General features: G+C 37.5%; 1 protein-coding gene across 8 annotated transcripts; it reads right to left on the reverse strand.

Moving 5' to 3' along the window:
- Positions 1–6,393: 6,393 nt before the first annotated feature.
- Positions 6,394–8,957, reverse strand: LOC131315700 (uncharacterized). Of its 8 annotated transcripts, XR_009196869.1 has the most exons (5): positions 8,594–8,957; positions 8,440–8,496; positions 7,013–7,060; positions 6,803–6,897; positions 6,394–6,563 (listed from the first exon to the last, which is right to left on the reverse strand). XR_009196869.1 is itself a non-coding variant. In XM_058344898.1 (4 exons), exons 1-3 carry the CDS (start codon positions 8,774–8,776, stop codon positions 6,862–6,864), a joined length of 246 nt encoding a protein of 81 aa, XP_058200881.1. In that variant the 5' UTR covers positions 8,777–8,957; the 3' UTR covers positions 6,394–6,563; positions 6,803–6,861. The 8 variants fall into 8 exon arrangements, 5 of the variants coding, with proteins under 5 accessions (XP_058200881.1, XP_058200878.1, XP_058200880.1 ...); XR_009196868.1 differs by having other exon boundaries at positions 7,013–8,466; XR_009196867.1 differs by having other exon boundaries at positions 7,013–8,488.
- Positions 8,958–14,003: the final 5,046 nt, after the last annotated feature.

Consider the following 14,003-nt stretch of genomic DNA (forward strand, 5'->3'; position numbering starts at 1 on the left):
AGACAAAGGATATATAGGGTAATTAATGAACACTTGGATTTCATGGAATTGCAATTTTGTTATTACGAGACAAAAAGATTACATTAACATTAAGCTTGTAAATTACTTTATAAATTTATAATCATAACTTTCTGGAGTCGCCACTGGATCCAAGCCGTCCGTATCGAAATACAAAGATGCTACTCACACAATAATTCAAATACAACAACTTACACAACCTCTCACATGCATGTGGACTCCACACACACTACTATGTGTGAGCTCCATATATATGTGAGAGGTTGTTTAAAAAGTTGTGTTTGGATTGTTGTGTGAGTATCATTTTTGATCGAAATAAGCGACCGGATAGATGCTTGGCAGCATCTTTGTGTCTGGTTTTAAAACTTTTGAAATTCTCACTTGGTCATAAATATGATGGGCGATGACCAATTAAACCATCTTTTTACCGTAGTAATTCCTACACTTCTATAAATACAGAAAATTATGAACTGAATATATTTTATTTTGTAATCCGAAAACATGAAAGTTATGAACGGAATTATTCTCTTGAATTCAAGATTTTGAGAGATACTCTATTTAAGACAATTAATGCCCCAAAACTCATAAAAAAGATTATTAGAGATACTGTATTTAAGACAATTAATGCCCCTTGCCCCAAATCTCACAAAAAGATTATTCCTCAGGCCTTTGTTTCAGCACTAGGTGCGGCCACGTGCCAAGCACGAATATTATGTGCCCGTTGAAGAGGATATACTATTCTGTTTGAGGACAAAGATTAATGTAGTTTTTGTTGGCCAAGGTGGAAATGCTGGAATGATAGTAGAAGAGTTATGAATGTATATTACATTGCTTAAGACAACAAAAAGTCTAGCTGAAAATATTTTGCAGCTACAGACATACGAAATTAGAATCGAGGCTTGGGAATGGACAAAGAAACACCAAAAAATAACAAGGAATTATATCTAGGTAACAGCTTCTCAACTTGAGGAAATTTAAATATCATCATATCTTAAACATACTATCTACTTAAAACAGTCTTCATATGGCGAAAACATGACTTTGTCCAAAAGTTTAACTCCCTAAGGGCACAGACATGTTCAACAAACCAGAAAAGAGAGTAGTGACAAATGTGATTTCAAAACACATAGTAGTTCATAAATGAAATAAAGGCTCGACTCATCTAGAAGGTGACGGGGGAACATGAGATTTTGCTAACCCCAGCAATGTAACAATGCAGCTTGCGATGATCATCCATCCAAATACGTCCAACTTAAGATCAGTGTTCTTTTTCTTTGCAGTCTGAAAAGAAAAGAAAATGAGAAATGAAACAGTTGTTTTCAACACTAAAAGCACAATATCATATGTGATCTATGGAAAATAATGAAAAAGTGAAAACAAATACATCCACACAACTACCTCGCTTAAAACATTTGCCAATTTTGAAACACAAATGAGGATGCATCACAATTTTTGATTTGGATAAGTCAAACAACGGGGGAGAGTTCAATTGGGGGGTAAATGTGTCCCAAATCGAAAATATGCCATCCGAAAAACTGCTTCTTTTTATATAATGGTTGGATATATGGCTGGGATTATCACGATTTTGATGCAAGAGGTTGGTTATTACTATTTACTTGTCGTGCCTGCCAAACCAAAGACAACATACTGCGCAAAAGACATGGCAAAAGTACTCCAAAAAAGAGGCACTCAAGAAAGAGAAATGAGATACAAAGGGCAATCGAAATTGTTTTAATTTTTCCCCAACGAATCTCCAAACATTGAAATGAACCCCATTCTCCACACGCCAACCTGCGCCACCCAAAAAAATGGCATTGGCCAATCAGAATGGCATTGTTTGCATCGTCCATAAAAGAAAGTTAGTAAAGGGCAATCCACACAAGTACTGTTGTTCACCTTGAATATGAGTTGCCCTGTAAAAAAAACTCCATGATCAAGGATATCTCCAGCTGTAGATGGTTCAAGCAATCAAGTTGTCCATTTTTCCTAGGTCACGTACATAAGAATTTAATGTTAATGAAGCCACTATCCAAATCAAATGGGCACATCACTATTTACCACAAGTCTTGATCTTCCTTACTTAGGGCCATACACTATTCAAGATTTATCAAATGTGAAGTAGTTAGGTGATGAAAAAAGAAAAGGGGCAAAATAGTCGGTATAGCTCTCTCACACAAATAATGTGCAGTACAAAAGGCAAGTTTTGGGACAAAATACAGAGAGAAGAGCACACATTCTGATATTTGTTCTCATCTGGAAGTTTGTAATGCTTGTTATCCAAAACATTTCCCTGTCATGCAGGCAAAATTACTTATAATGGCACTCTACAGTGTTTACATCTACAAGACCATTATAAACGCAGTGACAGTTGATCTATCAAGGTTGAGTCATTAACCAACGAAACCTGATAAGGTATTCACAATTTACTGTATTGGGTTATGTTCCAAATCTTCTGGAAAAAATAAAAATTCCAATGTACAAAGCATGAGATGTGTGTGAATAGGTGTGGGTACAAAGCTCAATATTTATAGCTCTGTTTCAATATTAGGTGAATTTCAATAAAAGTGTGGGTACACAGCTCAATAACTATAGCTGTGTTTCAATATTGGGTGAATTTCAATAGGAGGTTGCACGGTAAAAACTTCCGGGTAGATTCTTTTACCCATTACCAAAAAGTAATATCAGTGCTATACTATGTTGTAAAATAACTCCTACTACATTAACAGTGTAACAGTAATCAGCGGGTTGTCTTAAGAAAAAGGGTAGAATTATAGAATTATAGAGAGTACCTTGACTCGATAACCATGGTCCATCAACCTCTTAACCGTATCTGCTTTCACTTGGAGGTCTTTTTGTTCCTGAAAATAGTAGAAGTATCTAATTGTGATACCTACATTCCATGCAGACAAAACAATACAATATGTTTGTACTATCTATTAAACATTCTTTAACTTCACTTCTTATTTTTGGATATAATTTAATTCAGAACTTTTGAACCTGAGTTTGATAACTCGATTGTTCAAAATTTTCAAATGCCTAATCAATTAGCCACAAATCCTAGGATGAGTTAGGTTGTTTAACTAATTAGGTAGGTAAAATAATTATTCGAATGAACTATCAACTCATGGGATGGTTTCATTGGACTATCCTGTATCCCATGACATATTAGGTGAAAGGGGCATCTACAATCTAATACAAATTCCCAAACAGTATTTACACAGAGCTTAATCAACAACGTTGGGAAGAGTTGGGAGAATTTTATTGCTCTCTTGCTTTTAAAGAATATAAATCGATGGTATCCATGATATTAATATTACCTTTTTGCATTAGGAGCTTCAGGAAGTACAAACATGGGAACAGAAAATTTATCAAAATAAAAATAAAAACAAAATCCTTTATCAAAATAATAAAAGCTCAAACTCCTATTTTTGAACCATGGCATTGGAGCTGAAGCTTTTTACAACTGATGGGCAACAGAACATTTATGAGCATTCATGTACCCCATTCCTAAGTTGAAATCTGATTTGGAAGATCAACTTTGCCAACAAAAATTAAAGGCCAATATGAATCCTAGTTTAAGGGCAAATCAACTTTAGAAGCACTATGTTATCATTTTTGCCATCAAAATATTCCCCAAGATCACCCTAAGCCGTCCACTTTCTTGATTCAATGCACCTAAAAGCCACGAATGAGCCTCTAAAATAACTAAAATCACACCGAATTTCTGATCAGACAATGTAAATACAACCAAGATGACAGCATCATAGAATCACGTCAAACCCATTTCACATAATCACATAGAACCAGATGCTAACTTCCCTTATACCAAAGGCTTAATTACTGCAGTCAACGTCGTCAAATCAAATTGCGTCCCCCCACCCTCAACCATATCCTTAAAAATCCTCAACGATTCTTCAAAGAAACAATTCCTCACCAACCCAGAAATCACCGTATTCCACAAAACCGTGTCTGGTTCAAGAATTTCATCGAACACCTTATCCGCATACCCAACATTCGAAAGTTTAAAATACATGTCAAAAGCCTCATGTGTAGTTTTTTGTTCATCTTTCAAATCAAAATTTTGGGAAAAGCAGCAGCCGCAAACAGCGTAGCGTTAGAAACTCATTGCACAATCATAGGGTGGCAAGAAACTCAAGGGAAAACCAAGGATATCAAAGATATAGGACTTACCGTCACTGCTATTTTCGTCCACAATACTACATTTCTCATAGGCATTTCATCAAACACTTCGTACGCATACCTTATCTCACTACATAAACATGAGTTTGGTTACACTCACAATGGGAAGGAATTAAAAAGAGGACATGAAAAACGCAGTGGAACAGAAAATTGGAAAGTAAAGCATTTGATTAAAGCAAGCAACCGAATTAGTCAATTAATGAATTCAATAGCCACCCAAAATCAGAATTCAGTGAAACTACCACCAAACTAACGTCCACTAGAAAAAGAAAAAGAAAAAACTTTATCTTTTCCTTTCATTTCCCCAATTCCCTCAAAACCCAATCAGATGCTAAACATTAGTTATCAAAAAATAAGCAAGGGTTACACCAACTGTAGCGCAAAAACCCTAACATCAAGAAAGTCAAAAATCCTGCTTCTGGAAGAACCAGAATCTAGTGAAACTACTACCAAACTAACAAACATCGGAAAAAATTCAAACTCGTTATTTTTATTTATTTATTAAGGAATTCAACATGAAATCAGGTTTATAGCACCTGCAGCGAAAAAAACCCTAAATTCGGACGATGGAGCGAACAACCGGGCTGAAACAAAAGCAGAAAAAATCGAAGGGCAGATATCAGAGCGGAGAATTACCGGCATTGCCGCAACCAACCATGACGACATGGGAGGAGGTGGGGATGTACTTGTGAACGAAAGGGTAGAGGGCGGAGTAAGGCTGGTACCAGACGATGGATGGACGGTGGCGGATGGCTGCTAGGAATGATCAGACACAAATAGATCATCAAAATAAAATCGGATATCCGAAAAAAATAATGTGTGTGAACCGACCTCCAAAATCACTTTCGGTGTTGGAGTTCGAACAATTGAGTTTCGCTTTCGTTGGCGGGCCCGTTGGACCTTGAAATTGGCTAAACCAACACCGACAAAACTTCTTTTTTATGGAATCAGGCAATTGATTTGGGGTTTTGATTTTGGGTTTCATGTGTGGAGAAGATTGCATAGAAGAGGATTTGTGGTTTTCAGTTTGACACAAGCCAGATCCTAAAAAGACAACAAGCATGAAACACCTTGTGCTAGCACCGGCCAATCACCTAGGAACTACATAAAAGAGTACAGCAATCCATACATACGAAGTAAAAAAAATCACAAATAAAAATTAGATCTTTACATGAATTAATTCAGTACGTAACCAGAATCAAGGGTTTGGGTCAAAATTAGGGCTTCTTACTTGCACAATCAGTGATTCTGAGAAAGACCCAGAAACAGATGAAATCTGTTGCTACAAGCAGAGGCTCAAAGATCGATCTTCATCTCCTTCGCAACTTCGAGATACAAAGTTCAACAGTCCATATGTACCAAATAAAAAAATCACAAATAATAATTAGATCTTTATATAAATTAACTCAGTACGTAACCAAAAACAAGGGTTTGGGTCGAAATTAGGGCTTCTTACTTGCAGCTTCTAGAGATCTAGAGAGAGAGAGAGAAAGAGAGAGAGAGAGAGAGACGGAGAGAGCAGAGGAGAGACACAATCTGGTCTTGGATGGCCGTCCGTGCAGAAGGCGGAGAGGACGCTGTGGTGGCATAGGGCGGCGGATTGGACGATGGAGAGGAGCTGGTCGTGGGTGAAGGAAGGGAGAAGGGAGCGGGCATCCTCAAGGGTGAGTTGGGCGGTGGTGGAGGCGAGGACGTCGGGTTGTTAGCCGTTGTTGTTGTCGTTCATGGCTGGGGTCTGGGGAAGGAATTAGCTCTTGGAGTGAAGCAGTAGGAGAGAGAGAGAGAGAATATCTGTGGCCCTTTATTAAAACCCAGCCCAGGCAAACTGTAAATTGCCCGAAATGGAGGGGTAAATTTGTAATCGAGAATTTGGCATGCCCAGGGCAATTGGTAAAATGGCAGAAATTAAAGGGTAAATGTGTCCGAAATTGAAATTAGGCCATCCCAAAAACTGCCTCTTTATATATACTATATATATATATATATATATATATATATATATATATATACATACTTACTATACTATAGATGCATCACGACGTGCAAGGCACGTTTATCATGCCTGTTGTAGAGATCGATTTTGATTGTTTCTGAAATTTTAGATGTCGATCAGCATAGAACTCAAAACAAATTAAAATAAGACAGGTCACCAAGTTAACATCCGTTGCTCTATTCTTTCTAAAGTGAAAATGTACAAACCACGAAACAGAACACAAAAAAGGGATAAATTTTTTTAGTGATTTACGCTTCTGGAAATCAAGGCCGCTTACCGGCGAGGTCCGCAAGGAGCTTCATGTAACTAAGATTGAAAAGTAGAGTCGATCGCAAGAGTTACCTCTTCAAAACTACAAGTGTAAGATATCGTGGTTTAACTTAAAAATTGATTATTGAAACTCAAAGCCCAATAGTAAAAATTTATTGCGATAATTGAAGCCATTTATTGTCGGGGTGCAAAACATGCACCAAGCTATAGCAGGATGAGTTTCGAAGCAGTGTCATTATGTACAAGTTTTTGAGAGAGAGAGAGAGCTAGAGAGAGAGAGAGAGAGAGAGAGAGAGAGAGAGAGAGAGAGAGAGAGATTACATTAAATTCCTTACAGGAATCACACATAACAAGCCACTAAGCATCCATCATCGCAAAAGCTATACAATATAGAACATCAAACGCTTCTTCATTATCTGCAATAGTAAAGATGCATCGTTTCATTTGTTAGGAAAAGGGAAAACTGGACATCATCCTTCTAAATTCTGGATGCAAAGACACCTTAAGATTTAATTAGCATGGACACTTTACCTCCTAATAATCTAACAAAATTGATTCATGGAAGACATCTTGGTTTTACTGCAAAAGAGAAGGGAAAAGAAGAAACAAAGCAAAAATGACATTTTTTTTTTGTTTATAATTCAACATAGAATGACATAAAATCTCCCAATGTCGCTTCTGACATTGAATCCCCAAATGTAAACTGAACATATGGCTTCAGAAGAAAACATAGGAAGTTAACAGACGTAAGTATAAATTGAACATTTGAATCAACATGAATGATACATTAATACCGGCAACAGAAAACTATAATGTCGCATACTCTTTACAATTTATACAGCAAACCAATCCTACTAAAAAAAAAAAAAGGGTTCAGCAAGGATTTTAAAGTTGCATTTCTATGACTTCAAATTTAACAAATATATGATACCTTATTATAATCCCTTAAAAGAAGACATAACAGAATGTTATTATAATCTCCTAACAAATCGTAGCGAATCAATCGAAGGAATAAAATGACAACAAAATAGGACGCCTATGAAGCTGAAAGACATAGAGAATGCCGTCCTTAAAGGTGGATTCAAGCATGGGTGAATGTAATATTAATATAGCCTCAATCAACATCAATCACCAAATCCTACTTGACGAATCCATAAACTGGCTATTACAAAGTAAGAAATAAGTTTTAAACCATAAAGCTAATGGATTTTTACTAACCATCAATCCAGCCAGAAAAAGATTCCCAACACTTGTGTTTGGTCAAACACATAGATTACCATTCATTTATCTCTCATACATTTTGTCGAACACATAGAATGCAAAAAAAAAATGGGAGCACACTTTGAATGGATTTTCACAGACATGTAGTTATCTTACAACAAGTGTGCCATTAGCTGATCGGGAAATAATTTTGGCGGACGCGTTGGCCGTGGGACATATTCATACCTAGTTTAGCGTTTTGGCATTGGTTTGCCTTGTACTCCTAAATGCTACGATGATACTCTATCTCGACTGTAGCATCTTTGCTTAATCTATGTTATTTTCGTTTGACCCCCCAAAAAATAATAATAGCCTCGCGTAGCCGTGGACCGTGGTCTCTGGCGATTGCAAAAAAAAAAAACACCCACTCAAAACCCAGTCGTAAAACATGCAACTAATCACAAAAAAATCTGATCTAAATGTAAAATCAGCCGAACAAAACCACCGCAGAACTTGATCGAACGACGAAATTCAAGAAAACGTGGATGAAGATACCAAACCCACTCAAAACATCCCAAAATTTCAATTGGTTCAAGTAACCCAAAACATCTTGAACGCATACCCAACAAACTGAAAACGATAGTAAACTGAAAAGGATTAGGGCCTGAGTTGGCAGATTCGCAGCAAATCAACATCAGAACTCGCAAGGAACTGAACTGAACCAAACTACACAACCGAAATCATCTTAGAAAGCTTACCTGAACTGTAGACCTAAATGTATAGATCTGAAATAGAATCAGGTGTGTGCTAAACATCTGCAAAGAAATCGCAAAGCAATGAAAGAGTCAGAGAGAGGGAGATGATGCGAGATCAGCAAGAGATAAGGAGAACCAATGCAAGCGAGTTACTTACCCGCATGGCATAGCTGTGTATCTGGCCGGAGATTTGGACAGATCTGGAATAGAGTCGTCTTTGCAAATCAAGGCCACTTATCGGCGATATCCGCGATGATGGTGAGATTCCCCATGGAACTCGTTGTACTCGGCAATGATCACCATCCCTAGAGCCACAGAGCTGTAGAAACTGCTGGTCCATTTCTTCTTTGATTTGAGAAAGAGAGAGAGAGGAGTGTATTACGCGAGGGTTCTCGAGCAGAGGATGATCGTCCTTTCATGGTGTACGTGGCCGAGTGAGGTCCGCCCAGCTGGGCCATAACCCAGTGGGCCAGCAAAATTACCACCTGCCTGGGCAATCTGTAAAATGGACGAAATCAAAGGGCAAACTGGTCCCAAATTAAAAGTTGTCCTCCAAAAAACTCCTCCTTTATATATAGGAGGAGGATATATATATATATATACACACACACACACACACACTAGGTTCTCCATTCGTGCAAGGCACGAATGCCATGCCCATCGAAGGGAAAAAATTATGTTTGAGGGCAGTAATTTTGTGGGATTTTAACTGTATAGTTGAAACTATAAGAAGTAGTTGGTAATAGTTACAAAGGCACAATACATGCATTGATTAAAACAAATATTAGCACTTGCATAAACTTGACTACTATAGCAGGTCTTTTGCAGTTGTACATATAAACCTATAATCTGCACTTTGCATATGTGAGACATGTAATCCTTTTGCTTATTAAGTGACTAAGTAGTTGAGGAAATGTTTTCTAAAACCCCATAGAAGGCGATCAGACAAACAAATGTAGTGGAAAACAACATAGGGTCAAAAGGGGGAGAAGGTTGAGAAGGGTGGCTTTGAATTTGAGATTATAAACTACAGTGGTAATGATATCAATTCGATACAAGAATTTCATATGCCATGTTAAATATGAGGATTGCATGAATTAGTGCACGTATCAAGGTTCTCTGGATATCACAAGACACGATGCCCTCGACAGATCTGAATGGAAAACAAGGGTTCATATAGCCGACCCCATTTGATTGGCACTCAAGGCTTAGTTTGGTTTGATATAGTTACATAGCACTATGGTCTAACCATTGGGACATGATGCTTAACCAATGAGAGAATATTATGATATACATTTCCTGACTTCACTACTGTTAAAGAAATGGGATCCATTTTTTGGGTTGGGAAATGTGAGGACCTGTAGCAGAGTAGACTAATTGGTGATCTCTCAATGCATCAACTGTTTTTGCTCCAATGCTGACAAACCCCTTTTCCTTTCCTATTAAAATACACATCTCAGCCTTAACCTATTTCCTCTAATAATACAATTGTCTTCATTCTTTCTTCCTTCTTAATTAGCTCATCATGTTTTCACCACAAGGATATCTTAGTTTAAATTATGTCCAACACTAAGCTACTTACGTAATAGGTGTAGAAGAAGCCAAGAGGCCTTTGGCCCAACGGTATCGGGAGTGCACTTAGGGGCGAAAGGAGGTTTGGAGTTCAACTCAATTTCCAAGGTGCTAATTCAACAATCTAACAAATACTAACTTTAGCCAAGCAACAAAAAAAAAATGCAGAAAAAGAAACCGGTAAGCAACCCTCTCCCTCGTCCTCAAGAACAAAAAGTTCCCCATGTTCAAATGGAGACATGGTACCAACATCGGTGTTCAGGTAAGGATATGCAATTATATCAAACAGTTACAGCATTGCAAAAGGAATAAATACCAACTACTCTTCACATAATTTCCACAATGATTAAGAATAAACAACATTAAATATGAAAAGAAAATTAAGTAAACCAACAAGATACTTGAAGGAAGAAGAAAAAGTCTCAGGAATTTGGGTTGGTTAGGAGCTGTCTTTTTCATGGACTGGACCCCTAGCAAGAGATGCTCATTCTATCTCGGCCAGAGAAGTAATTGTTTGTTCACCTAGAGGGTTGACAGAACCTTGTATATAGTTTAATGTGATCCTTCGGGATGATGTTATCTGCTATGACAGCACAATGAGGAATGTTTGCAGTAATTCAAAGGAATTGATTTCCACACTCTCCTTTTAGCCATCCACACTCTTTTTTTTTTGTCTTTATCCATAAATTTATCAAAAGGACTGTGCAATGGTCCAAGGCTCAATTACATTTGCAAGCATTTTATACATGGGCAGCTAAAAGGATGTCTCATAGATCCAGGAAAAGGACTACTTGCTAACGTAAGGTGTGAGCTGAACATCGATCCCAAAATAGTCCTTACAAAATTCAAAAGCAGCCAGCAACTTGAATTCAGGTGTAGATGATCAATGGTTGCCTTAAAACTTGGTAAGTGGATATGCAATTGTAAATTCACAATGCACAATGCACAGGGTTGCAAATCCATTTCTGCTTACCAGTCAATATTTTATAATCAAATGTGTAATACTGAGAGCAAGATGGTCGTGAGTCATTATGATTACCAAAACCAGAAATTAGCAAAATATAGCCCATGGAAAGAAAAAAAAGAAAGAAGGAAGGAAACTTGATCTTGGAAAATATTTGGAAGGGAAAAAAGAGAAAACATAAACTGTTTTACTACAACCTCTGTTTGAAAAAATTATAACTCAATATCGTAATAAATACCTAAAATATATTACACCGGACAGGGTATGAATGCCACAATACTACATTTACCAAGAACTCTGTGCAAAAAGGGCATTTATCAAGTAGTCTATAGCATGCTAGCAACCAACTTATCTTTCACTAAAGAGGATTTTACACATGTCCATTTCACCAAAGTAAAATCAGTTAGAGTGCAACTTGATACAATCTTATAGATTCAATATAGTTTTACAGGAAAGATTACAATCTACCTCTATAAACCTTTTTGAATTTCAAGACATAACAGTAGATCAAGGGTTGAAAATAAACAAATACCGAGACCATTGAAAAACTAACTAAAATTTTAAATAGGCATTTGTATTTCCTGACTAAATAAATTAAGCTACGAACAAGCAATAATCAAAATGAACATTCTCTAATATATGCAATTTTCAGAAATATACCCTAAATCCAAATCCTATTTGCAAAGAAATGAATAAACACAAACGAATACCTGGCAATCAGAATGATTCGAACGGAAGATCAGACCCAACCATGTTGCTTCACGACTGCATTTCCGACACATAGAGCAATCCAATTTAGTAACTGTCAGTTCATTTTCGATAGCTGAACGTAGAAATGAGGTTTGCAGTTTAAAACCCAAAACGAAAAATCAAAACCCTAGCTAAAAATCAAAGCCTTTGCTGGTATTTGGAAAACGTTGTTATAGACCTGACAAACGCCGCTAAAACCTATGCCAACGCTTTAGGCAGGCGCCGACTTTGCGGCCATCGGTGTATCTTTGTGACACTTTGAAAACGTCTGCATTAATTATAACCGGCGCTTCTGAACACGCCTTTTATTTTCCTTACCACTAATGTTACCAATGACGGCCCGTAAAAATGGTGCCATGCTAACAGCATTTGACAACGTCTCTCCCAAAAGCGCCGGCCCATTAATTACACCTCTTCTTGCTCACCATTGGTAACAAGTGTTAACACCATTAAATATATGAACAACCAAATTATGTAACTACTAGTACTCCTTCAGATTGAAATTTTGGCCACCAACACAGTTTTCCAATAAATCAATCAACCACGAAAGTATGCAATTGACAATTAATACTCCTTTCGTGAATTTACACACAGCAACACCATTTTTATGATATTCAATAAAATACACCAAAACAAGTTCTACTGCAATACAAATGCTAGTGATAAACAAAATAACTTAATTCAATGTCTCAAAAGATCATCAAATATTTTCCTGTGGGCCAAAAAGCAAATGCACGGTTCAAAAAAATATCCTCAAACTTCCGTAACCATTACTCTTAAATACCAACTAAACATTGAAACTTAAGTTAGCTCGAAAGTTGATTGTGAGGTTAACCCAGATATCCGATATTTCCTATGAATATTCCCACGGTGTGTAACTTCAACTTTCACACCTCTCAACGCTTTCTCGATCTAATACAACACAACAAAAAGCCAACTATCCAGATAAATGACCCCATTCATCAAATTTAGCTACACATAACATAAGCTGCATGAAATGTCCTCTACAGAGATTCCATTTGAGGAAATAATTGTGCTTAATGAAAAAAAACAGATCAATCTTTAACTTAAACATAAACACGAAGAGAGAGCGAGAAAACGAAGAAGAAGAAAGAAAGATGGAAAGAAAGCAATTAGAAACCAAAGCAGATATTCATGGACAAAAGGAGGCACGCGAAACAGAATGTAGCCAAAGACTTGAAAATATATAAGTGCGGCTACACATTCATGGACAAAAGGAGGTACACCCAAATGTGAAATGCCACCATCAGGGTTCCAATTACCATACATCCATGTGGGGCCTCTTATTTTCCTTTGTGTGCATTGGATTGAAGTAGAACTTATGCTCATCAAATAAAGGCTACACTAATCCATTTCTTCTAGTTAAAAACTCTTGGTTATTCATGTAATCAGGATTAACCACGCAATCAGCAGAATATATAGTAAAGTCAAGTAACCTATTGATTCATGCATCCAAACATTCAGGACCATCAAAGTTTCACAGGAAATTAAGAATATCTTAAGTTTGGGGTTTCTTTGTCCTAATAATCAAAAGAGAAAGCTGCACAAAGTTTATTTGAGAACTCACTAGAGCATCAGTTTCTTAGTTGAAGAGAAGAATCCAATATCTGTATTTCTGCATTTGGTAAAACTTGATTACTAACTCTCTTTGGTAACCCATAGTTTATTCAAAAGATGGTTGCACTGAATCAAAAATATCAAGAGGTTGAACAAGAGCGCAACAGGCTGTTGAGAGATAACACAAGGCAACTTCAATCAATGACAAAGCTGGAGAGAGAGAGAGACAAGGCAAAGGCGGAAGCAGCAGTGACCAAGGAGAAGCTGGAAACTGCCGAAGAGAGTTTTAGCCAAGCACTATCCGAGATTGATAGTACCAAAAAGGCAGCCTATGAAGATGGATACCAGAAGGGCTTTGACGCCACAACGGCCAGCTACGTGGAGCAGATGCCAGCCATTCAAGACCAGATCTGGGCATCTTGCTGGGAGGCTTGTCTGACGAAGGTGGGGGTTGCCAAGGATTCCCCCCCTATGGGTAGAGAACGAGCTACCAAGCCGCCAAGTGGCAGCCCCAACTGATGATGTTGACCAACAGATTGATGACTTTGCAGACGTTGATGAAGAAATACAGGTAGAATCACAAAATGATGTTATGCAATCATCTGTTCAGGAAGTGACCACTGAGATTGTCATCCCAGAGGAAAATACTGCTGCTGCTGCTGTTTTAGCTGGGGCTGATGTCCCTCCAGAGATTCAGAACCTG

The sequence above is a fragment of the Rhododendron vialii genome, chromosome 2a, assembly GCF_030253575.1.
Source record: "Rhododendron vialii isolate Sample 1 chromosome 2a, ASM3025357v1".
Taxonomy (NCBI): domain Eukaryota; kingdom Viridiplantae; phylum Streptophyta; class Magnoliopsida; order Ericales; family Ericaceae; genus Rhododendron; species Rhododendron vialii.